Source organism: Capra hircus, chromosome 6, assembly GCF_001704415.2.
Source record: "Capra hircus breed San Clemente chromosome 6, ASM170441v1, whole genome shotgun sequence".
Lineage (NCBI taxonomy): Eukaryota > Metazoa > Chordata > Mammalia > Artiodactyla > Bovidae > Capra > Capra hircus.
Window position 1 is genome coordinate 72313403 of NC_030813.1, and position 25562 is coordinate 72338964.

At 38.8% G+C, this 25562-nt stretch overlaps 2 protein-coding genes across 6 annotated transcripts in view; one reads left to right on the plus strand and one right to left on the minus strand.

Moving 5' to 3' along the window:
* Positions 1-5442, plus strand: part of KIAA1211 (KIAA1211 ortholog) — a 293290-nt gene extending 287848 nt beyond the window's left edge. For both annotated transcript variants that reach the window (XM_018049481.1, XM_018049482.1), the window contains one exon: positions 2508-5442. In XM_018049481.1, coding sequence (XP_017904970.1) covers positions 2508-2668 — 161 coding nt within the window. In that variant the 3' untranslated portion in view covers positions 2669-5442. The remainder of the gene's footprint in view (positions 1-2507) is intronic.
* Positions 15806-25562, minus strand: part of AASDH (aminoadipate-semialdehyde dehydrogenase) — a 28277-nt gene continuing 18520 nt past the window's right edge. Inside the window, exons 7-11 of one of the 4 annotated variants that reach the window (XM_013964644.2) lie at positions 24468-25263; positions 20496-20659; positions 19176-19298; positions 18515-18646; positions 15806-16495 (exon numbers count right to left, since the gene is read on the minus strand). In XM_013964644.2, the coding sequence (XP_013820098.2) occupies positions 16082-16495; positions 18515-18646; positions 19176-19298; positions 20496-20659; positions 24468-25263 (1629 nt within the window). In that variant the 3' untranslated portion in view covers positions 15806-16081. The remainder of the gene's footprint in view (positions 16496-18514; positions 18647-19175; positions 19299-20495; positions 20660-24467; positions 25264-25562) is intronic. The other 3 variants (XM_005681635.3, XM_018049485.1, XM_018049484.1) reach the window with 3 other exon arrangements.

Here is a 25562-nt window from a genome sequence, read left to right on the forward strand (position 1 = left end):
TCTTCACAGTCCAACTCTCATATCCATACATGACTACTGGAAAAACCATAGCCTTGACTAGACGGACCTTAGTCGGCAAAGTAATGTCTCTGCTTTTGAATATACTATCTAGGTTGGTCATAACTTTTCTTCCAAGGAGTAAGCATCTTTTAATTTCATGGCTGCAATCACCATCTGCAGTGATTTTGGAGCCCCCCCAAAATAAAGTCTGATACTGTTTCCACTGTTTCCCCATCTATTTCCCATGAAGTGATGGGACTGGATGCCATGATCTTTGTTTTCTGAATGTTGAGCTTTAAGCCAACTTTTGCACTCTCCTCTTTCACTTTCATCAAGAGGCTTTTTAGTTCCTCTTCACTTTCTGCCATAAGGGTGGTGTCATCTGCATATCTGAGGTTATTGATATTTCTCTTGGCAGTCTTGATTCCAGCTTGTTCTTCTTCCAGTCCAGCGTTTCTCATGATGTACTCTGCATGTAAGTTAAATAAGCAGGGTGACAATATACAGCCTTGACGTACTCCTTTTCCTATTTGAAACCAGTCTGTTGTTCCATGTCCTGTTCTAACTGTTGCTTCCTGGCCTGCATACAGATTTCTCAAGAGGCAGGTCAGGTGGTCTGGTATTCCCATCTCTTTCAGAATTTTCCACAGTTTATTGTGATCCACACAGTCAAAGGCTTTGGCATAGTCTATAAAGCAGAAATAGATGTTTTTCTGGAACTCTCTTGTGGGGACTGTTAGGGTCCCTGTTTTCCCCAGTAGGCAGCCCTGTCTGTTCCTCAGAGGACACCCACCTTCTAGACACAAGATTTTTTTTTATGCCTTAAGAAATACCTGCTAACCGAGGTCTGGAAATGTAAAGAGGTCTCACGAGGAAAGCTATATTTACTATTTGGTGTGGAGGAAAAAAACTTTACATTTGAAAACCACTTTGGAAGATTTTCTCAAGGACTTCCAAGGGACTTACTTCATTTGATCTTATACCCAGGAATTAAGGATTCTAAACATCGTATTGATAAGGGTCAAGAGAGAATTCTTTCAGAATTCTCCAAAGTCAACAACGAGATCAACCTTTGCCTGCCTGATTTCTTAGAGACACCAAAGGGTAAATGCAGTTCAGAGTTGGCTCCACCTTAATAAAACAAGCCTTCTTCTGAAGTTTTGTCTGTTTATTATTTCCAGAGTTCTGCATAACTGTAAGGCCACTGCCATAGGCACTACATATGACCCGAAGATAAGATGGGAGCCCTCACCATACCAAGCCTCTGAGGTCTGATAAATAGTGATAGGAGGCAAAGGAATTTGTTAGACAAGTCTGAGTCATAAGAGCAGGCAGGATCCATAGGGTTTGGAGGGAGGAGGGACGCAGGGCATGCTTGGTGGAGGAAGTAGCTTTTAACCTTACCAGCTAACAAGTTCAAACTTCAAACTGAAAGGTTGTTGTTGAATTACGACGCCAGGATTCTTGGCCTCCGGAGGAAAAGAATTCAATCCGGGGCCAGAGACAAAGCTTGCTCGCTCAGAGCTTTTGTGTAACAAAGTTTTATTAAAGTATAAAGGAGATAGAGAAAGCTTCTGACATAGGCATCAGAAGGGGGCAGAAAGAGTACCCCCCTGCTAGTCTTTAGCTGGATGTTATATAGTCACCAGCAGTCTATTAATGAAAGAAAGGAATGTCTCAAAACTTAGAATGGCACCAGGCCCCTCACCCATAAGATGTATTTTGGGATAATCTTGGCTCCAAATGGTTCATCTTGGGCCATAAAAGGATTAACTTGAATCTTGAAGAAGGGCAGAGCACCATACAAATAGTGTTATTTACGTAGATTAGAGGAACAATATCAGAGTATAACATACTGGTTTATCAAGTAAGTTCTGAGCCAAAAGGCAGAACTGACTTGAAGGCAGAGTTTGGGGTACATGCATAGTACATTAGCATAGCTTAAGATAAACATTTCCATAAGAAAAAGGCATTGGTTAACTTCAGGTGGAACCAGGTGTCAGGGCAACACAGAATTTTAAGAGAAACCTCCTTTTAAATTTGTATAGAGAAGGAAAAAAATATCGGTAGTTTGTTTCTTCCTGCCACTTAAGGGAGATAAAAATGTCTGACACTTGCAGGCTATTTCCTCCATTTGGAGACCCCTGGCCTTCCTGCCTGTTACCCTCTCAAAACTACTGGTTTAATCTTTTTCTTCATCAAATTGACTAGTTGTATGACTTAGAATCACAAATTTACCTATTATTACTATTATTGTGCAGGTATAGCTTCTGTGCACAGAGAAAACTGGGTTTCTAGAAATTCTTTGAAATTAAAATTGACTGCACTGTGATCACTGTAATTCTGTATGCAGCCGTTAGGATCACATAGGTTTCTTTCCCTAATTTCTTCTTGCCACAGATGCTCAGTACTTCAGTGGGTTTTGCTTTCTTAATCTCATACTTGTGATAAATCAAAAAAATGTGGCTCTGACTTACATTCTTTTCTCCTTTTCCTTCAAAATCTAGTGGAGATCTCGGATTCAGCTCCCCCAGCACCACTGGTGAAAGAAGTCACAAAGAGGTTTTCCAACCCAGATGCTGCCCCCGTGTCAACAGAGCCAGCCTGGCTGGCTTTGGCCAAAAGGAAAGCCAAGGCCTGGAGCGACTGTCCGCAGATTATTAAGTAAAGAGTGACTCTTATCCATTCTTATTGCAGTCATTGGCTCTTCTCTTGCCCTTTTTATTTATTTATTTTTTATATGAGGTAAAGAAAACCAAACTGGGAAAAAGAAGCATGTTTTATAGGCTCTAAAATAATGTTTAGAAACTGAACTGGTGGTGTTCCTTGTAAAGAGTGTATTTGCACAACCCTAGGTCCTGGTGCCTTGAGCTCCTCCTAGTTTTGAAGAGAAAATTCCGTCCGAGGGACCACATGAAGTAAAATCTCTCGACTAAGACCTCACAAGAGCCTGCCATGGCCCTTCCACACACACACACCCGCACACCATTCAGAACATGCCCTTTTGCCAGCCTTTGTAATATTAATGGTTTTCTTGATTCTTTACTCCAGTTTCTTTTCTCTGAACCATTTATTTACCATGTGCTTGGGGATTTCTACCCTTTTCTAAAGTCTTAGTGAAAGGACAAGGATGCCTATTCTCCTGAATGCAGCCACTGGGAACAGCAAGGTAAAAGTCTGTGTTCCAACTCTGTGCCCGTCTCTGCTTCTCATGATTTTGCCCCGGCTGGAAACTAACACAGCGAGTCCGTTCACTCTTCTGCTGTGCTGTTGAGCTACGGGCCCTGTTAGACGAGAACTCTCCTTAGGGACATGTTAACCATTTGGCCCAGCTGGCTCCTAGGGAACATTTTTATTTAAATGTTTAAATAATAAATGATTAAAAAAAAAAAAAAAAAAAAAACTACAAATTCTCTGTCTCTGAGAATCCCCATTTAGTATAGTTGTTCTTAACAAGTTCAGACTCTATCCCAGACCTACTCAGAGAGCCTGTAAGGATGGGGCCAGATTGTATATATTCTGGTAAGAACTCTTCAGCTAACTTCTGATAGATCACAAAGGGTGAGAAGTGTTGGGTACCCTGCTTCTAGTGCTACCTACTTTTTAAAACTCGGAAGGGGAGGCTCACTTCACCCAAAGCAGCAAAAGTGAGACAAGAAAAATAATAAAACAACCTCCAAACCATCCATTTATTACGGAGTGTAAGAGCCTACAACATTACATGTCTGAAAATCTCTGAAGTCACTAGGGAAAGTTAACAGTAAGACAAGATTTGAAGCCTTTTGTACTAAGGACTTGCTGTGGGGAACTTCTTTCTTTACCATAGCCAAGTAATTCATATTTAGAGTCAAATGTTCAGTAGCACTAAAACATCTCAAGAGTTTTAAGTGGCCTTGTTATTATATACATGAGAATTTTTTTTTTAAAGGTGTGGGGGGGCTTGGCAATTTAAAAGCCACATATATTCACTTTAATTTCCCTAAATTTGCTTTACATGAAACACAGAGCAAACCCACACATTGCTAGTACTTAACTTACATTTCATGATGTTGACATATTCCCTTTTTCTTCAATTCTGACTTCAAAATCTAAATACAAATCCTTTGCTTAGTGCAGCAGGGGAAGGAATTACACCCATTTTTTTTCTCCTAAAAAACCACATTTTATTAGTATTTTATTAGTATCATTTTCCTTTATGTTTATGCAATGACAATGTGCTGTTATTCTACTATGTATCTTAAAGGATGAGTGCAAAAATATTTACTGTATACAAGGCATTTTCTTTCTGGAAACAATGGCTCAGCCTTATGGTAGTACCTGGTATGTGTGGTGAAGTGGATAGTTGTACTTTTGCAAGCTGGAGTTAACATATATAGTGGACCTTCAAACTGTTAAGAATCAATGGGACGTTAATTTTTTTAATGGCTATGAGACGCAATTAATATTCCACCGCACGTTTTCCACACTGTTCATTTCTAAATCAAATATGTAGGCATTTGTTACCTTCGATGATTTCCTCACAAATATAACACTTTCTTAGTAAGAATCTTTCCACTTAGAGCCCTAGAATTATAGTGCTACATTAATTCTTCTGCATTGACTTTTTCTTTCATGCTGTCAGCTTTGAATAACAATCACAGTAATGGCAGAGAACAGGTGAAGAAATCAGGTCATTGACGAAGAATGGTAGATAAGTCAAGTCTGTACTGGCTTACCACTGAGCCGATGCAAAGGAGGAGAAATACCTCAGTTAAAAATTTTCCATCAAAATCTTTAAAAGAAGAGTATACTGAGGAAAAGACAGTCATAGCACTTACTTCCAACAACTTCTAAAGGCTACATGTTTAATACTTCATGTAAAAATTACTCCAAATTTGCACTAAATACCAATGAAGTGTTATTTTTCTTTATTGTGTTGCAGTCTTTTCTGATCAACAAACTATGGGGGAAATTCTGTAAAGCATATAAGAATTCAAGACTTTTAAAAGAAATGAATGATTGCTAGTTACATTCACAAGCTTTTTTTTTTTTCTTTTTTAATTTAAACAAACATACACTTCTGGCAAGGTTATAGATGATTAACCTCTGTTCATAAGACTTAAATATACAAAACTAGAGGGTTTTTTTGTTTACTTTTTTTCAAGTGCAATTGTTTCTTATACATGTTACTATTAAATTATCATTTTAGCCAGTTATTAGCAAATTGTAGTATGTATTGTCTCTTCTTGTGACGTTTAGTTTTAATTGCTTATTTTAAAGCAGAAACATTAGAATTACAAGTGTCTGGCAATATTTTTATCAACAATAAAATGAAGTAGACTTAACAATGAAAATACCTTAGTGTGATTTTAATATTATTTTGAGATTTTGGTTGTATAAAGTTTTAATGTAAAATGTCCATTATTGAAGGAAAAAGACCTTTCAATAAAAAATACCCACAAGAACTTCGGCACTGATGGAATTTCCTTTTCAAGGTGAAGTTTTTACTGATTTCAGTGACCATCTACAGAGAGCTCATATTTACATAGCTTTTGTTAAGAAAGATAAATTTCAAGGCATTTTATAGGGTACCTTATTAATTTTTAATTAGATATTTTTGGAGAAAAATAATGAGTAGGGGACAAATAAAATGGGCTTCCCTGGTGGCTCAGATGGTAAAAAAAGAATTCACCTGCAATGCCAGAGACCCAGGTTTGATCCCTGAGTTGGGAAGATCCCCTGGAGGCGGGAATGGCTACCCACTCCAGTATTCTTGCCTGGAGAATTCCATGGACAGAAGAGCCTGGTAGGCTGCAGTCCATGGGGTCACAAAGAGTCAGACACAGTTGAGCGACTAACACTTCCACTTTTTCACTTCAATGAGTAGGGAACAAATGTTTATCTGAATCCTAAATTTCAATTGGTCTATGTCTCAGACACCAAAAATGTACTTATCTTCATCCCATACGTTCTGCATCGACTTCACAGAGGCTGAAACACACACTGATATGGGAATGGCAAAACGCTAACAGGCTTGCACTTGTGTGAAAAACACCAAGTTGAACTACTTCCCGACAGCCCAAGCCTCTTAGGAGATGGCCACTTTTGCAGCAGAGGCAGTTGCTAGTCACAGTGTATGTTCTAGGAATGAGTTTTTGCCCTTCATGATATAAAGGTGTTATACCTGTGTGACCACATGGTAATGTTTGATGTTGAAATGAGTAGACCTTTATCTTACCTCACAGGATTCTTTGGAGGGTTAAATTAGACCAGTATATAAAGTGCCACTCACCACATTTACACAGAGAAGGCAATGGCACCCCACTCCAGTACTCTTGCCTGGAAAATCCCATGGACAGAGGAGCCTGGTGGGCTGCAGTCTATGGGGTCCCTAGAGTCGGACACGACTGAGCGACTTCACTTTCACTTTTCACTTTCATGCACTGGAGAAGGAAATGGCAACCCACTCCAGTGTTCTTGCCTGGAGAATCCCAGGGATGGGGGGAACCTGGTGGGCTGCTGTTTATGGGGTCGCACAGAGTCGGACACAAGTAAAGCGACTTAGCAGCAGTAGCAGCAGCAGCAGTGTCTCAGACAAAATGATCTTACAACCTCTTTACTCAAAGTATGGGCCATGGAACAGCAGCATGGGCACAGCTGAGAGCATGTGAGAAACACAGCTTAGGGCCCCAGACCAGACCTACTGACTCACAGGGCCAGACGAGGGCAAATGGAGTGATGTGCGCAAGGCACTTGCCTTGGGTGCCAAAAAAGTAATCGAGAAGTGCTATTTTAATGCAATATTTTTTTAAACGATTAATAGAAATTCTATGATAAGCGAGTATCAAATTTTTAAATAAATACAGGGTCAGTATTACTCATTTTCCCTTTTGCCTTAGGTCCCAGTGTGGCTCAACTGAGCCCCTTCCTCTCAGCTGGACTAGGCATTTAGCAACAGCTCCAGGTGGTGAATACAGTAAAGGTGAAGCAGCATGGATCTAAAACCTGGCAGAAGTTATGTTCTTTTGGGCTGACCATGCCCTCAATGCCCTTTCTATGTTTGGGGAAGTCTCCATCTTGTGGGTCTTGGTAGAGGGCAGCACTCACCTCCTTCTACTGCTACTGCTAAGTCACTTCAGTCGTGTCTGACTCTGTGCGACCCCATAGACGGCAGCCCACCAGGCTCCCCTGTCCCTGAGATTCTCCAAGCAAGAACACTGGGAGTGGGGTGCCACTGCCTTCTCCAATGCGTGAAAATGAAAAGTGAAAGTGAAGTCGCTCAGTCATGTCCAACTCTTGGCGACCCCATGGACTGCAACCTACCAGGCTCCTCCATCCGTGGGATTTTCCAGGCAAGAGTACTGGAGTGGGGTGCCATCGCCTTCTCCTGTAGTTGAAATGCCTGTCGGGTGCTTTCCTGTACTCTGGTGGGCATGACAACATGTGTCATCTCAAATTGGAAGAGACTGTGGATTAGGAGCAAATGACGGAAAGTCAGGGGAACTGTGAGGAAGTCTGGTAGTGATAGGGAACAGTGTCTGGTGTTAGTGGGGTCAGCCATAAAGTAAGCATTTAGTTTCAAGGACAGCAGCTGTCTTCCGCCCAAAATGATATGATGATTTTATGGCATTCCTTATTTCTGGCTGTATAGCTCTAGCCCTCTATAATTCTGCAAGGGACTTAATATTCTTTTAAAAATTCACTCTGGAGGAGACTGACCAAGATGGCAGTCAGTCATCTTGAAAGACCCTGAGCTTATCTCCTTTCATAGGCACACCAAAATCACAACGATTTCCAGAACAACACTTGATGATAACAACTGGAACCTACCAAAAGATCTTACACAGCTTAAGCATAATGAACCACAACAAAATGGATAAATGGTAATATTCAAGATATGGTAAAGTCCTATATCTTCGGAAAAAAGACCCACAAATGGGAGAATAATTATATCGGAAAGGTTCTCCCAAAGGACTATGAGGTCTGAGCCTCAACACTGGGCTCCCCAGACCAGGGGTCCTGCACCAGGAAGATAAACCCCCAGAGTATTTAGCTTTGAAGGTCAGTGAGGTTTACTTTCTGGACTCCCAGAGAGCCAGGGGAAATAGAGAATTCATCTTAAAGGGCACACGTAAAATCTCACATGCTCTGGGACTCAGGGCATAAGAGATAATTTGACAGAAGCCTAGGTCAGACCTACCTGCTGATGGTGGAGTCTTTCAGAGGCAGGAGGCAGCTGCAGCTCACCCTGGGGACGCAGACACTGGCACCAGCCATCCTTGGGAGTTCCTTCTACCACATATGCACTGGTAGTGGCAAGGGCCACTGTGGAATCTTCCTTTTAGTTTTTAGCCCCAAGATGTAGCCCTGCCTGGCTCTACTGTTCAGGGAGCCAGCTCCAACCTCTGGACCGGCCTTACCCAGACCAGACACCACATGCAAGATAGCCACAATCCTGTAGCCTGAAGTCCCACCAGCAGCCCAGGCCATGTCCTGGGATGACATGGGCCTGGGTGCTTGCCTTGCCCACTAGCAACCCAAGAAAAGCTTTGGGATATCTGAGACCCTGTACCCAACTGTGTCAGGAACAGCCCCTCCCCTACCCCTCCTTCCCAGCAGTGATCTGAAAACAGTCAGGACCCCCGGCCTTGCACCTGGACTCCAGGACCTGTCTCTGCTTGTCAGTAGACCAGCACTAACTCAGGACTTGACCTCACCCACCATAGAGTGGGCAATAGTCTGGGAGTCTTCTAGACCCTGACTACCCACCAATGAACCAGCACTAGCCTTGGGCCCCCTGGGGTTCTACAGTCAGCTACCCTGTGACCTGGTCCTACCAACCAGGGGCCAGTAGCCTCTGCACAGGGCAGGGCTTAGCAACTAACCTGACCAGTAGCCAACCAAGCCTACCAGACAGCCCACATAATTTGCTCAGTACAACAGAAGGACCCACACAGCAGGGAGCCATCAGAGCATACAGCCTGGGTGACGAGAGGGGAGTGCGCTGCTGGGACATTAGGAGGTCTCCTACAGAAGACCACTTCTCTAAGGCTGGAACACATAACCAACCTACCAGAAACATAAAATACAAACAGCAACTTAGGCAAAACGAGGCAAAGAGGAACATGTTCTAGATGAACGAACAAGATAAAACCCCACAAGAAGAACTAAGTGAAGTGCAGAAAGGCAAATACCTAAGAAAGAGTTCATAGTGATCATAAAGATTAGAGAATCTGGGGGAAAAATGGGTACACAGAGTGAAAGTTAAAGGTTTTTAGCAAAGAGTTGGAAAATATAATGGATAAGGAAATGGCAACCCACTCCAGTATTCTTGCCTGGAGAATTCCATGGACAGAGGAGCCTGGCAGGCTCCAGTCCTGGGGCCGTAGAGTCAGACATGACCGAGTGACTATCACTCATCACTAGAAAATATACATAATATCCAGACAAAGATGAAAAATAATTGAAATTAAAAACATACTAAAAAGAATCAACGTAAACTAAATGGTACAGACACAGTAATGGTACAGACACAGACACTGTTGCTGAAAAGGAAAAAAGAAAAAGAAATGAGGACTGTATAAGAGACTTCTGGGACAACATCAAATGCACTAATATTCACATTACAGGGCAGAAGAGAGAGAGAAAGGGGCTGAGAACATATTTGAGCCATAATAGTTGAAAACTTTCCTAACCTGGGAAAGGAAACAGACATCCAAGTCCAGGAAAGTGCAGAGTCCCATACAGGATTAACCCAAAGAAGAACACACTAAAATACTGTAATTAAATGTTAAAAATTAGAGAATATTAAAACCAGCAAAGGAGAAACAACAAATAACACAGAAAGGAACTCATAAAGGGCTATCAGTTGACTTTTCATCAGAAACTATGTAGGCCAGAAGGGCAACATATTTAAAGTGATGAAAGGAAAGCCTACAACCAAGAATACCCTACCCAGCAAGGCTCTCATTCAGATATTATGGAAAGATCAAAATCTTTTCAGACAAGCAAGAGCTAAAAGAGTTCAGCGCTATCAAACCAGCTTTACAAGAAATATTAAAGGAATTTCTCTTAGTAAAAAAGGCCACAACTAGAAAAATGAAAATGACAAAATGAAAAAGCTCATTGGTAAAAGCAAACATTCAGTAAAGGTAGGAAATCACCCACGCACAAAGCTAGTAGGCAGGTTAAAAAACAAGAATATGGATGTATGGACCTAAGAGTTGGACCATAAAGAAGGCTGAGTGCTGAAGAATTGATGCTTTCATACTGCGGTGCTAGAGAAGAGTCCCTTGAGAGTCCCTTGGACAGCAAGATCAAACCAGTCAATCCTAAAGGAAATCAACCCTGAATATTCACTGGAAGGACTGGTGCTGAAGCTGAAGCTCCAATACTTCGGCCACCTAAAGCAAGATCTGACTCACTGGAAAAGACCCTGATGCTGAGACAGATTGAGGGCAAGAGGAGATGGGGACATAAGAGGATGAGATGGTTGGATGGCATCAGTGACTCAATGGACATGAGTTTGAACAAGCACTGGGAGATGGTAAAGAACAGGGAAGCCTGGTGTCCTGCAGTTCATGGGGTGGCAGAGAGTTGGACACAACTTAGAAACTGAACGACAAAAAAAAGATATCAAAAACAGTAATTGTGACGGGAGGAAAGTACAAATGCAGGATTCTTAAAATGCATTTGAAATTAAGAGGTCAAGAACTTAAAACAATCTTGTATAAATAGATTGTTATATAAATACCTCATGGTAATTACAAGCCAAACATCTATAATAGATACACAAAAGAAAAGGAATCCAAACATTAAAGATAGTCATCAAACAACAAAAGAAGACAGGAACAACAAAGAACCTACAAACACTACCCCAAAACAATTAACAAAATGGCAATAAGAATATGCATAGCAATAATTACTTCAAATGTAAATGGATTAAATGCTCCAAAAGACATCAAGTGGCTGAAGGCAAAAAAAAAAAAAAGGAATCCTGCCTATAGGAGACTCAGATTTAAAGACACACATATATTGAAAGTGAAGGGATGCAAAAGGTATTGAATGCAAATAGAGATAATAAGAAAGCCAGAGTAGCAATACTTATACCTGATAAAACAGATGTTAAAATAGAGATTGTTGGAGGAGTCAAAGGACACTACAAGATGGAGGCTAAACAATATGCTACTAAAAAAAAAAAAAAAAAACCAATGGATTACTGAAGAAGTCAAAGAGGAAATTAAAAAAGAATACCCAGAAACAAATGAAAATGAAAAACAATGATCCAAAATCTATGGGGCACAGCAAAAGCAGTTCTAAGAGGGAAGTTTATGGTGATACAAGACCTCAGGAAATGAGGAAAATCTCAAACCACCTAATGTTACACCTAAACCATAAAAAGAGCAAACAAAACCCAGAGTTAGTATAAGGAAACGTATCATAAAGACTAGAGCATAAATAAACTTTAAAAACAAAATTAGCAATGAAACTAAAAAATGCTTCTTTGAAAAGATTTAAAAAATTGATAAACCTTTAGTTTGAACTCATCAAGAAAAGAGAGCACAAATCAACAAAATCAGAAATGAAAAAGGAGAAGTTACAAACACCACCACAGAAATATGAAACATCAGATTACTACAGAAAACTATATGCCGATAAAAGGGACAACTTAGAAGAAAGGGACAAATTCCTAGAAATGTACAGTCTGCCAAGACTGAACCAGGAAGAAATAGAAAATATGAATAGATCAGTTACCAGTAATGAAACTAAATCAGCAATTTAATAACTCCCAATAGAAGTCCAGGATCAGATGGCTTCACAAGTAAATTCAACCAAACATTTAGAGAAGAATTAACACCTATCTTTCTCAAACTAGTCCCCAAAAATTGCAGAAGAAGGAATGCATCTGAACTCATTCTAGGAAGGTAGCATCACTGTGATACTAAAACCAAAGATACTACAGAAAAAAAGAAAAAGAAAATTATAGGCCAATATCGCTAATTAAGATAGGTGCAGAAATTCCTCAACAAAATACTAGTAAACTGGATCCAACAATACATTAAATGGGTTGTAAAACACGATTAATAGGGATTTATCCCAAAGATGCAAGGACTTCGGTATCTGCAAATCAATCAGTATAACACTACATTAACAAACTGAAGAATAGAAACTGTATTATCACCTCAACAGATGCAGAAAAGCTTCTGACAATATTCAACATCCATTTATGATAAAAACTCCCCAGAAGGTGTGTATAAAGGGAACATACCTCAATAATAAAGGCCATATATGACAAACACACAGTTAACATCATACTCAAAGGTGAAAAGCTGAAAGTGTTTCCTCTAAGATCAAGAACAAGACAAGGATGCCCACTCAAGGTACGTTTAATCAACACAGTATTGGATGTCCTAGTCACAACAATTGGACAAGAAAAGTAAGATGGTTGGATGGTATCACTGATTCAATGGACATGAATTTGAGCAAACTCTGGGAGATAGTGAAGGACAGGCAAGCCTGGCATGCTGCAGTCCCAGAGGTCACAGAGTTGGACACAACTGAGCAACTGAACAACAACAACAAACTGGAAAGGAAGAAGTAAGACTGTCACTGTTTGCAGATGACATACTACACACAAAGTATCCTAGACACCATCAGAATACTCCTAGAGCTCATCAATGAATTTAGTAAAGTTGTAGGATACAAATTAACATACAGAATTGGTTCCATGTCTATCTACTAAAAATGAGTAATCAGAAAGAGGAATTAAGTATATAATCCCATTTACCATTGCATTAACATGATTAAAACATCTAGGTATAAACCTCCTTAGGGGCAAAACACCTGTATTGGGGAAACCATAAGGCACTGATGAAGGAAACTGAAGACAATACAAACAGATGGGAAAATGTACCATATTCAGAGACTGGAAGAATTAATACCAAGGAAATCTACAGATTCAATGCAGTCTCTATCAAAATACCAAGGGCATTTTTCACAGATAATTTTAAAATTTGTGTGGAAACACAAAAGACCCTAAGCAGCTAAAATATCCCAAGAAAGAACAGATCTAGACAAATCAAGCTCCCTGACTTCAAACTACACTGATGCTGCTGCTGCTGCCGCCGCCAAGTCGCTTCAGTCATGTACGATTCTGTGCAACCCCAGAGACGCCAGCCCACCAGGCTCCCCCGTCCCTGGGATTCTCCAGGCAAGAACACTGGAGTGGGTTGCCATTTCCTTCTACAATGCATGAAAGTGAAAAGTGAAAGTGAATTTGCTCAGTAGTGTCTGACTCCTAGCGACCCCATGGACTGCAGCCCACCAGGCTCCTCTGTCCTTGGGATTTTCCAGGCAAGAGTACGGGAGTGGGGTGCCACTGCATTCTCTGTCAAACTATACTACAAAGCTACAATAATCAACAGTGTGGCACTGGCAGAAAACATCAACAGAACAGAACAGAGAGCCCAGAAATAAACCCACACATTTACAGTCAATTAATCTATGACAAAGGAGGCAAGTATATTAAATGGAGGGGGAAAATCTCTTCAATAATTGGTGTTGCAAAAACCAGACAGCTACATGTGAAAGAATGAAATTAGAACCTATATACACAAATTAATTCAAGATGGATTAAAGACATAAATATAAGACTGGAAACCATAAAACTCCTAGAGAAAAACAGGAACACTCTGACACATACTGTAGTAATATTGTTTTGAATCTGTCTCCTAAAACAAAGGAAATAAAAGCAAAAATAAACAAATGGGAACTAATTAAGCTTAAAAACTATGTACAGCAAAGGAAATCATCAACAAAATGAAAAGACAACCTACTGAATGGGAGAAAATATTTGCAAATGATATGACCAACTTGGGGTCATAGCCAACATATATAAATAACTCATACAACTCAACATCAAAAGAAAAAAACCTGATTAAAAACTGGGCAGAAGACCTGAACAGATATTTTTCCCAGAAAGGAAATGCAGATGATCAACAGGCTCATGGAAAGATCAACATCACTAATCACCAGGGAAGTACAAATACAAACTACAATGAGATATCATGACTCAATGATATCATGATATCAGTGATATCATGACAGGTCAGGATGGTTATCATCAAAAAGACACAAACAACAAATGATGGTGAGGAAGTGGAGAAAAGGGGAATCCCCTGTTGAGGAGAAACGTAGATTGGTGTAGCCACTGTGGAAAACAGTATGGAAGTATCTAAAAAAAGCTAAAAATAGAACTACCATATGACTCAGCAATTCCACAACTCTTGGATATATATATCTGAAAACAAAAACAACAACAAAAACACTAGTTCAAAAAAATATATGCATCCCCATGTTCATAGCAGTATTATTTATAACTGCCAAGATATGAAAGCAATTTAAGTGTCCATCAACAGATGAACAGATTAAAAGGATATGGTGTATGTATACAATGGAATACTACTCAGCCATAAAAAGAACAAAATTCTGCCATTTGCAAAACATGGATAAACTTGGAGGGTGATTACGCTAAACGAAACGAGTCAGAGAAAGATAAATATTTTGTATGATACCACTTTTACATGGAATCTAAAAAAAAAAGAACAAGCTAGTAAATCTAACATAAAAGAATCAGATTCACAAATATAGAGCACAAACTAGTGGTTACCAGCAGGGAAAGGGAAGGGAGGAAGGGCAAAACAGTGGTAAGGGATTAAGAGGTACAAACTATTGTGTATAGAATAAATGAGCTACAAGGATATATTGTATAACACAGGGAATATAGCCAATGTTTTAAAGTCATATAACATTTAAAAACTGAATTTCTATGTAATACTTATATAATATTGTATATCAATTATACTTCAATCAAAATAAATAAATACTTTCTACTTAAAATAGCCCAAATTTAGCTTCTATTGCTTGCCACCAAGAACTCTGGCATGTTCGATATTTGAGATTCTATTTGAATGAATGAACAAATGAAATGATACTACAGTTGTCTGCAGAATTAGGGGAAAGGTCATCGACACAGCGTATAGCTGGAGTTGGCTGGAATGCTGGGGGCCATACACTGTCAGTGTTCACTGGCTCCCTTGGTTCTTCTCAGTGTAGTCTTAGCTCATGGCTCCCTCATTACATGTCTTCTCCAGTAGACAGCCAGACTGATGTGGCTGCTCAGGGCTCCCATGGCTATAAAAGCAGGAGCTACCCAACTTCTTAACATTTAGGCTCAGAAAGTGGCATAATACCACCATCACTGCATTCTCTAGGTTAAAGCAAATCACAGGCTTAGCCAGGCATAAGAGAAGGGGGAAGCATAAAGGGCAGGGCTTCCAGAGAGTATACAGTTCACTGGGGGCAACTTAGCACCAGGCAAATGGAGTCTGTATAAGCAAAGTGCTATGGGACTGAAAGAGCAGCATTAAGTGTTATGAGAATTCCTGACACTTAAAAGTGTAAGAGGTTTTCTTCTTTCCTGGTTTTTGCTGTACTCCCTACCTTCAAACTACTGACAACAAAATCAGCTGTTACAGTAGTAAAATCTAATAAATTGAAAAATATAGGTATAAAAATATTAGTCAATGTTCATATATCAAAAATTGATAAAACAAGGTATATCAACTTGAAACAATACAGAGTAGAAATATATATATATATATATATAATTCTACATTGGTACTGTGTTCATTTAAAAATACTAAATTAAGGAAACTAATTTAATAAGTAGATCCTATCTTTGACATTTTGTTATGATTCTCAGTATAAATGAGTGAATGGTGTTAATGTTAATTACATCACAGACTAAGTTTTTAACCCAAGTATATTTTGATCTTTTTTCCCAGAGGTCTTTTATTAAAAAACCACAAGTAGGACATCTACAGAAATTAGAAGAACATCGATATTCCTTTAATCAATAATTATAACAGGCATTAGGATGTGTTTTGTTCTATAATTCCTTGTAAAAGCATCTGTTGCTCCTATAGGAAGTAAAGTATGGCTGTTTTCCAATAAAGTGTAATAGACAAGTTTCTTAAACAAAATATAATCTTTAATATAAGACTACCCACAAGCTCAGTAATATAAAATATTTTCAAATATCTCATGTATATTCTAAGGACTGCACTTCATTACCTTTGCCACCCAATAAATCCAGACAATAAACATAATTATTTCTACACCCAATAATAAGCATTGATTCCCAGACCACAGGAGAAGAGAAAACTTCTCCAGGAAGCTCATACACACTTTGCAACTGTCCACTCTTAGATTCCAAGATCCACAGTTTGCCATCAGTAGATGCTGCTGCCAGTAACATTTCATTGTTATGGTTGTGGTTACGGAAAACAAAAGGTGTTGAATACACTCTTGCAGTAGTTTCAAATTTCCACCGGAGGTGACCTTTCATACTACAACAGTAGATAAAGCAGTCATGAGAACCAAAAAATATTTCTTGCTCTGATGCTGAGGTACATGGGGATGAAAAGATTGGTTCATTGGTAGAGAATTGCCAGACCTGAAGGGGGATAAAGGCAAAAACAATTCATTCATCTCATTTCAACAATTCTGTAGACTAAAGCTTTATGAAATTCTTAATAAAATGTGAGAGATGTAGGCCGCTGAATGGTAAATATAGAGAAAATAATACCTTTCTTTGAAAAGTAGCACCCTCAGATTAGACCTCTGTCCCAGTGGTAAAATCTTAACAAAAAACATCAGTGCACTTATACATAAATCACCACTATGCATAATATAAATTCATTTCAAACCTCATCCAAAAGTTATTACTAGTATGTTCAGAGACAATGATTTCTAAGATAAAAATGCACTGAGTTTCCAGTGTATCTTATTAAAAATTATATCTTACTCTAGTCTCCTGATATAGGAAGGAGGAAGTTAGCTGAAAAGAAAAGTTTATGTGCACGAAGTTGAACTAAAGCTTTAATCAAAGAGCTATGAGTTGTGTGTCTACACTGTAGATACATACTATTTGCTTATTTCAAAGCTACTATAGATTACCCTGTCAACCAATATTTTAAAACACACAGGAAGAAGAAGCCTAAGTCTAAGGTAATGTTCACAAATCCATATTGACATTGACATTGAAGTCGCTCAGTCGTGTCCGACTCTTTGCGACCCCGTGGACTGTAGCCTACCAAGCTCCTCAGTCCATGGAATTTTCCAGGCAAGAGTACTGGAGTGGGTTGCCATTTCCTTCTCCAGGAGATCTTCCCAACCCAGGGATCGAACCCGGATCTCCCGCATTGTAGGCAGACGCTTTACCGTCTGAGCCACCAGGGAAGTCCATAGTAGCAGAAAAATAAAAAAAGTGGGTATATTCATGATACATGGTGTGTAATCTCAATTTTCTTCCTGACTTGGAGAAAATTACTTTAATCTTTCTTTGGCTTATTCAGAGAAGAAAAAAAAAAGGAGTAAGAACCTTTGCCTCTTCTAACTATTTAGAAATCCAAAGGTGAGAATATATACAAATTACTTTCTAAATAAAAAATATTAAGTGAACTTAATAAAAGATTTCATCACAGGACTTCGCTGGTGGTACAGCGGACGAGATTCTGCCTGTCAATGCAGGCGACATGGACTCGGATCCCTGATCTGGGAATATTCCACATGTTGCAGGCAACTAAAGTCCATGCGCCACAACTACTGAGGCCATTCTCTAAAGCCCTCAAATCACAACTATTGAGCCCCTGTGCTGCAACTACTGAAGCCTGAGTGCCCTACAGTCTGTGCTCCTGAAGAAGAGAAGCCACTACAATGGGAAGCTTGTGCACTGCAACAAAGAACAGTCCCGCTCACCACAACTAGGGAAAGCCTGCACATAGAAAGGAAGACCCAACATAACCGAAAACTTAAAACAATTTTAAAAGTTAAAAAAAAGACTTAAAAAAAAAAAAAGATTTCATCACAAAATAACTGTCACACACAACAAAAGAAACTGCTACTGTATAAGGGGCGAAAACAGAATAAAATGCCCCCAGAAGCAACCATAGCCGTCAATGGGCTCACTTATGCTGGAGCTAGTACACTCAAGTCCACAGAATAATCCCTCAAATCAAAAACACAGAAGTTGTGCCATAGTCACTTGTGGGTGAAGAAGTAGAGATTATTATCCTAACGGAAGATCAGGAGCCTACCCTGCTACCCTGATCACTACCCTGATCATGAAGTTGAAGACAGAACCTTCATACAAAGTAAATTGGGTTCTGTAACAGATTTTGGTTTTCATAGAAAAAGCAGGGGTTTATTTCAATGTTCACAACCTGAATAGAGGTTATAATTAAGTTGGCTAAAAAATGGACAAGGAGGATGGCAAAATTAAAACAATGTTTGGATAGAATCTTTTAAATCTATTACAGCATCATTCAAAAATTTAAAAATCCACAGGCTAACAATAAAAACAGAACTAGCTTTCAACACGATGGGTCAAAAAATGTATAAAATTTTACTTTAGTCATCACCGACTACTACGCTTTTGACAAAGATAAGTAAAACAGAACTAGACATTTTTTACCTGTTCTCCAAAGTGAGTAAAGCAGAGTAAATTTCCATCTACACAGCCAATAAAAATATACTGTAGGCAACACCGTGGAGAAGAAAAGAGTGGCTTTCCACAGGAATGTTTCCAAACTCTGTCCCCAGTGGCCTGGCATGGGCAAAACGTAATTCATAGCATTTAAATCATTCTACTCATCAATTACTTCTATAAAACAAATTCATAAACCTCCCAGAGGTAACATCAGAAAATGCTACAGTAGCATGCTGACTATTATAAGTGAAGCTTATATATTAGCTTGATTATAAATGAAGCTAGTGTACATATACACAGCTATAGAATTAATGAGTGTTATTTATGAGAACTGAGCTAAAAACCTGCAATAAATCCAGGAAAGAAATAACTAGCACATAAACTCTATCCTTAGAATGGACACAAAGTTCTTGATAGAACTGAGAACATTCTGCCAATTTAAAAAATTGATAAAGGATATAACACAGAACTTAGATTTTTCTCATCACTCTAGACTTCATGTCAATCATTTTAGTGAATTCTGATCCAGTACTGTGTGGACTGTATCTAGTTGAGATCTACTTTGAATTTTCAGAATTCTAAGCAAAAGTAAAAAATATTAAAGAAAAACAGGTAATAAAATCAACAAATATTATTTTATGCCTACAGGATTTATAGCCAGTAAAAGTCCTCCCAGTGTAGCAAAATACAAGTGAGATGGAATCAGGCTCAAACAAGGAGAAGAAAAAACAGTTCCTCCACATTTCAACTTCCAAACACACTTCTTTTTCTGTAAATAAGAATGCAAAATTTTAAAAGAGCAAAAAAGAAAGCAAATTAATTGGTTTCTGAGGGTGATTCACAAAATCATATCCTGTCCCTTTTAAAGTTACATGTGTCTAGTTAATATAATTTTTATTTTTAGTATAAAAGTAATACATACTTACTGTGGAGAATCAAGTTAGTATAAAAAGAAGGCAAAAGGCAATACCCAGAGATTACTACGAACATTTTAGCATTTTTGCCTTGTGATCTTTTTGGCACACACACACACACATACAGTTTAATATACCTGAGATCATTCTGAATATCATACACTTTGTATATAATTTAGTTCACTTATTCTGTAAAACTTGTTAAATATTACATTAATGGATTATATCCCATATGAACATAAAATATTCTCTCTCTACCCTATTTGTAATTAATTTCTTGGTAGTATAAATAACTTGGAAATAAGATATTCTGGTGCTTACAATTTGTCCATGTTTCTGATTATTTTGCCATGATAGATTCCTAGAATTTTACTGAGTCAAAGGATATGAAACTGTTACCTATTCAAATTGTCAAACTGTCTTCCTTAAAAGCTTACCTCCCACAACTCTCATCAGCATTTAATGCTACCCTCTAAGCTAATAACATTTGCTTCTCTATCTTTAAAGTCTTAAATTTTCATTCCTTTGATTCTTATATAAATTTATAAACATTTATTAGCGATTTCTTCTTAAGGGTCCTCTCAATTTATATCCTTTGTTGAATATTTTTCTATCTGGACCTTTACATTTTTCTTACAGATTTATATTTGCTCTTCATTTCATTTATACTTATGAGCTTTAACTATGTCATATTTGTTTCAAAAATTTTTCCCAACTTAATTCTTTTTTATAATTCTTAAATTTTAAAATTTTATGTAATCGAGTTCTTATATAAAATATCTTATTGATATTTTTGTGATTCTCTTCTTTCTATTGTCAATGGTAAATTCTAAGTTCTTTATATTTCAAAACTCTGAGCAGCAAATTTGTGAAAATTTGGTAAGGAAGTTAAAAATATCTTAAGAGATTAAGGCTGTTAATTAATCCCTTAATCTTCCCAGATCACAAACTTGGAAAATGGTTAATACCTGCTCCCCTAGTCAACACCACCTGATAATTTCACGCTCTTCCATTTATGCTTATGGTGTAAAGCTGACAAACTGAATTCTTACATATATATCCAAAGCGTATGCATGCTGGTCATGAGATCCAATGTAAAGAAGTCCTGTGGTAGGATCCAAGGTTGCTGAGCTTTTGACAGCATTCTCAGTACTAAACATCCAGTATTTTTCTCCACTATTACTTTTCAGAACATAAACTAACCCATTATAACAGCCTGTTGGCAAACAAAATATTAAAGATGAGATTTAGACATGTCACTGGAAAATAATTCTTTGGCTTAAATCATGACAACATGTATTTGATGCTCTTCATGTGTACTTAGGCTCTATGTTTGGCTCCGATTTATATTTCAGCAAAACAGACATGAACAGTAACCACTTAAAACCTTTTCAGTAAGGACATTTTCAAGGAACTAAGAAGTGCTTCACTACCAAGAAAACAATGGACATGAGTAAGCTGCAGCAGAAGAGGCTGTGACAGACCTGGATTCAGATCTCGTCATGGCCGTCCTTTGGGCTAATCATCTAGCACTGCTGGGCCTCAGATTATTCTTCTGCTGAATGTGGCTACAACTACATCCAGGGTTATTGTGATAATCAGGATCAATGCCCAGTACATAAAAGTGTTCAATAAATGCTAACATTGGGACTTCCCTGGCAGTCTAGCCAAAAGAAAAAGAAATGCTGGGTTCTCTGGTGGTCTAGTGGTTAAGAATCTGCTTGCCAATGCAGGGGACACAGGTTCCATACCAGGTTGGGGAGGATCTCAATACCACAGAGTAGCTAAGCCCATGAGACACAACTACTGAGCCTGTGCTCTAGAGCCTGGGAACTGCAACTACAGAAGACCGTGTGCCCAAGAGCCAGTGCTCCACAAGAGAAGCCACTGCAATGAGAAGCCTGCACACCTCAATTAAGAGTAGGCCCCGCTCACTGCAACTAGAGAAAGCTTGTGTGCAGCAATGAAGACTCAGTGCAGCCAAATAAATCAATAAATCTTAAAAAGAAATGCTAATATTAACAATATGAATATTCACTGGAAGGATTGATGCTGAAGCTGAAGCTCCAATACTCTAGCCACCTAATGTGAAGACCCGACTCACTGGAAAAGACCCTGATGCTGGGAAAGATTGAAGGCAAAAGGAGAAAAGAATAGCAGAGGATGAAATGGTTAGATGGCATCACCAACTGCACAGACGTGAGTCTGAGCAAACTCCAAGCGATAGGGAAGGACAGGGAAGCCTGGCGTGCTACAGTCCATGGGGGTCACAAAGAGTTGACCACCACTCAGGAACTTAATGACAAATGTTTATGACCTTTTATCTTATGGTGAGTACTACTGTTAGAATTTTATTCCTATTAACTCATGTAATCCTCACAGTGAAGTGTGACTATATGAACATTTTATAGAGGACAAAATTGAAGCACAGAGAGTTAAGTTATAGGAGAGTTATGGGCAAAACTACTCAGGCAGTTAAGTGGCAGAGCAAGGATTTGAATTCAAGAAGTCAAGCTCCAGAGCCTATTGTCTTGACAATTATAGGAGACTGATTTTTCCAAACTGCTGCTTGGATGAGAAGACAGAGCAGGAGTCTCTGACTTGCTGTGGCCAAAAACACCCTCCAACTGGAAGTGGGAGTGGTCAAAACCTATAAAGTAAAGATCACTCAAGTTTCTGGAGTGCACATAAGTCAGGGGAAGTGAAATCTAGGCATTGGCCCAACACTTTGGGTGGTTCCACCTATGATTATAACCACTGCTGCCCACTTGAGGCTCAATTTCCAGAGTATCTGCTGTGCTTTCTTCTGGCAGTAACTGCTCAGAAGGGAAAGGACAGCCTACTTAGTGAAGATGAAGAGAAATGTCCTATATAGCGGAGTACACCAGGAACAGCTGGGTAATGAGAACGTTCTTTCAGTTTGGCTCCAGAAGAAAATGTTTTGTGACCTTATGTTAGGCAAAGATCTCCTGGATATGACATCAAAAGCAGGATCCCTAAAAGAAATTATAAAGTAGACTTCATTGAAATTAAGAACTTCTCTTCGAAAGACACTGTTAAGGGACTTCCCTCACGGTCCAGTGGTTAAGACTTTGGGCTTCCATTGTAGGGGGCATGGGTTTGATCCCTGGTCAGAGAACTAAGATCCTGCAAGCAGGGACAAAAAGCAGATCAGTGGCTGGTGGGAGGGATAGGAAGAGGAATGACTATAAAGTGAAACACAAATTTTCTGGAGCAATGGACTCGTAATTGTGGTAGTGGTTACATGATAGCATGCATCTGTCAAAATACAGAACTGTGTACCACTGTATATAAACCATACATTAATAAAAAAATAAAGTACTAAGGGATAGTTACCAACACTGAATTGGATATTTGAAAATTGCTGAGAGTGAATCTTAAAAGTTCTCATCCCAGGAAAAGAAAACGGTAACTGTGTCAGGTGATGCAGGCTAACTAGACTTACTGTGGTAAGCATTTTGCAATATACACACACATCAAATCATTATATTGTATACCTTAAACTAATAAAACATCATATGTCAATTACATCTCAATAAACCTGGGAATTTTTTAAAAAGAAAAAAAAGGACTAAGTGACCACCATGTGCCACAAGCTTTGGGTAGACACTTGGGATGCAAACAATAACCTCAATGAGCTGACTTTCATGGACTAGGGATTACTCATAGTCATATGTGTAACTGAAAGTTTCTTGTAGCAAAATTCTCAAAATATAGGTTTTCAATAGGAAAGGATCAAACTTAGACTCAAGAAGATCCTAGCCAGGATAACTTAAGTAGGGAGATATATTCCTAAGTATTTAGACTGAAAAGCTTTGGTAAACAGATTCCATGAGCACTAAAGTAAAACTTAGTATAGTTTGGGGAGGGGTAAAAAGAAAGTGATAGTCAAGGAGACATTATACTTGAACCCCCATATCTTTGTAAAGTAAAAGTCACCTGCACCTTAAGGAAACAGAGTAGCAGGTAATAGCTAACACTCAATGAGCACTTAGTCTGTCCCTGAAAAAGAAAGTAAAAGTGTTAGCCGCTCAATCTTTTTCAATACCATGGACTCTAGCCCACCAGGCTCCTGTATCCATGGAATTCTCCAGGCAATAGTGGAGTGGGTCAGCATTCCCTTCTCCAGATCTTTCCAACCCAGGGATTGAACCCAGGTCCCTTGCATTACAGGGAGATTCTTTACTGTCTGATCCACCAGGTATGTACTAAAGGATTCACAAGCAATCATCACATTTAATCCTCTCAGAAGCTCTATAATCATTGTGGTAGTTTTAAAATATATCCACATATTCTTTGATACTCTTCCTTTCAAGAGGTGGAGCCAATTCCCCTCCTTTTGAGTGTGGGCCAGACTTAATGATGTGCTTCTAATAACAGAAGAAAGCACAAATGATGAATTACAACTATAGACACTAAAAGTACTGCATTTTTCCTCACTCATTCTCTTGGGTCACTCAGAGAGAAGCCCATGGGGCAAGAAACTGAAGCTTCCTGTCAAAACTCAGCAAAGAACTAGTCTTGTTTAGCCGCACTGTAAGCCATCTTGGAAGCAGATTTCGCCAGCTCAAGTCAAGCCTTCACATGGTTGCAGCCACAGGAGAAACGCTGAGCCAGAACTTTCAGCTAAGCTCCTTCTAAATTCCTGATCCACACAAACTGTGAAATAATAAATGTTTATTGCTCTAAACCATTAAAGTTTGGGAATAATTAGTGATGTAGCACCATGTTTTATTTATTATGCCCATATACTCATGAGAAAACTGAGTTCCAGGGAGTTCCACAACTTGTTGAAGGTCACAGAGCGGGTTAATAGCCTTAGAGCTAGGTTCAAACCGAGAAACTCTGACCCAAGGCCCACACTGTGAATCAGCATGTAATTATTATTCTTTGACAGAAACCAAACCCACTATATACACGTTTTTTAAATTTAACTAGGCTCTACTGGTATTTTCATATGGTAATTCCAGTTAACTCTATTAACCTCAAATTCAGAAACTTACCCACTACAATAAAGTTTCCACACTTAGATACACATGCTGAGGATTCAATGCGATCTCCTAAAATCTGTTCCCATTTCACCTTTCCAGAGTAAAGATCAACTGCTATCATTCTATGAGAATGGGAGCCAATGTACACAGTTGCAGATGACTTATCAAGAGCTGGTATTACAAGCAGAGGTGAAGCATCCACACATTTGCCTGTGTCTGACCTCCACCTCACACGAAACTCCATTTTCTCAGCCCTAATCACAGGTGTGTCCTCTTCAGAAACTTCTACAACACAGGATGGATCTTCTGACTCCCCAATAAGAGGTGGAGTACTTAGGCTTTCTCTATTTTGAATGTCAGTCTGTGAATTTAAATCAGAAGAATAGGTTGAAGGGCAATGTCCCAACTTAGTTAAATACCTATCAGTATTCAAAGACAAAATCTGGTTCCCTCTGCTCAGTGCAATAAAAGCATTGCTCTCATTGTCACAATTTAAAGGCACGACAGCTTCCTGATGTAAAGATTTTCCGCTGGCTTCCTCTCGAGTAGCATCGCTGAATTTTCTTTTCATGGCATGATTCTTGCTAAGTGTCAGGTCTTTATCTGAAAACACTGTTTGAAGGATGTGATTGTAAATCTCTAAAATAGAACTGCTGAGAAGAATTTCCAGAAGCCCAGGTACTGATGTGCCAACAAGGTTTTCAATCTCATTGAGGAGCCGTATGGATTTCAAGGAATCTCCACCACTATTTAAGAAGAGTGACTCATCAGGAATCTTCAAAGCATCTTCTGAGAGACTCAGAACAGACTACAGATTGGAGAAGGGAGAAATATATTGATGTTCAAGGCCTAAAATCAGCATTTACAGTAATATAAGTGACAGTACATACATTAATGAGATGAACACAAAACACACAAAATAAATTTTAACATAATTTTCTATATAGTAAAGGAGACCCTCATCATCCTACCAACGGTGTGACAAGCCTACCCTAAGACTGCAAATTATACTTCCCTTAAGAGCAGTTTTCCTACCCACACAATAAGAAATGACATTATAAAAACATCTGATTTACTAATTATAAAACCCACAAGATAATAACATCT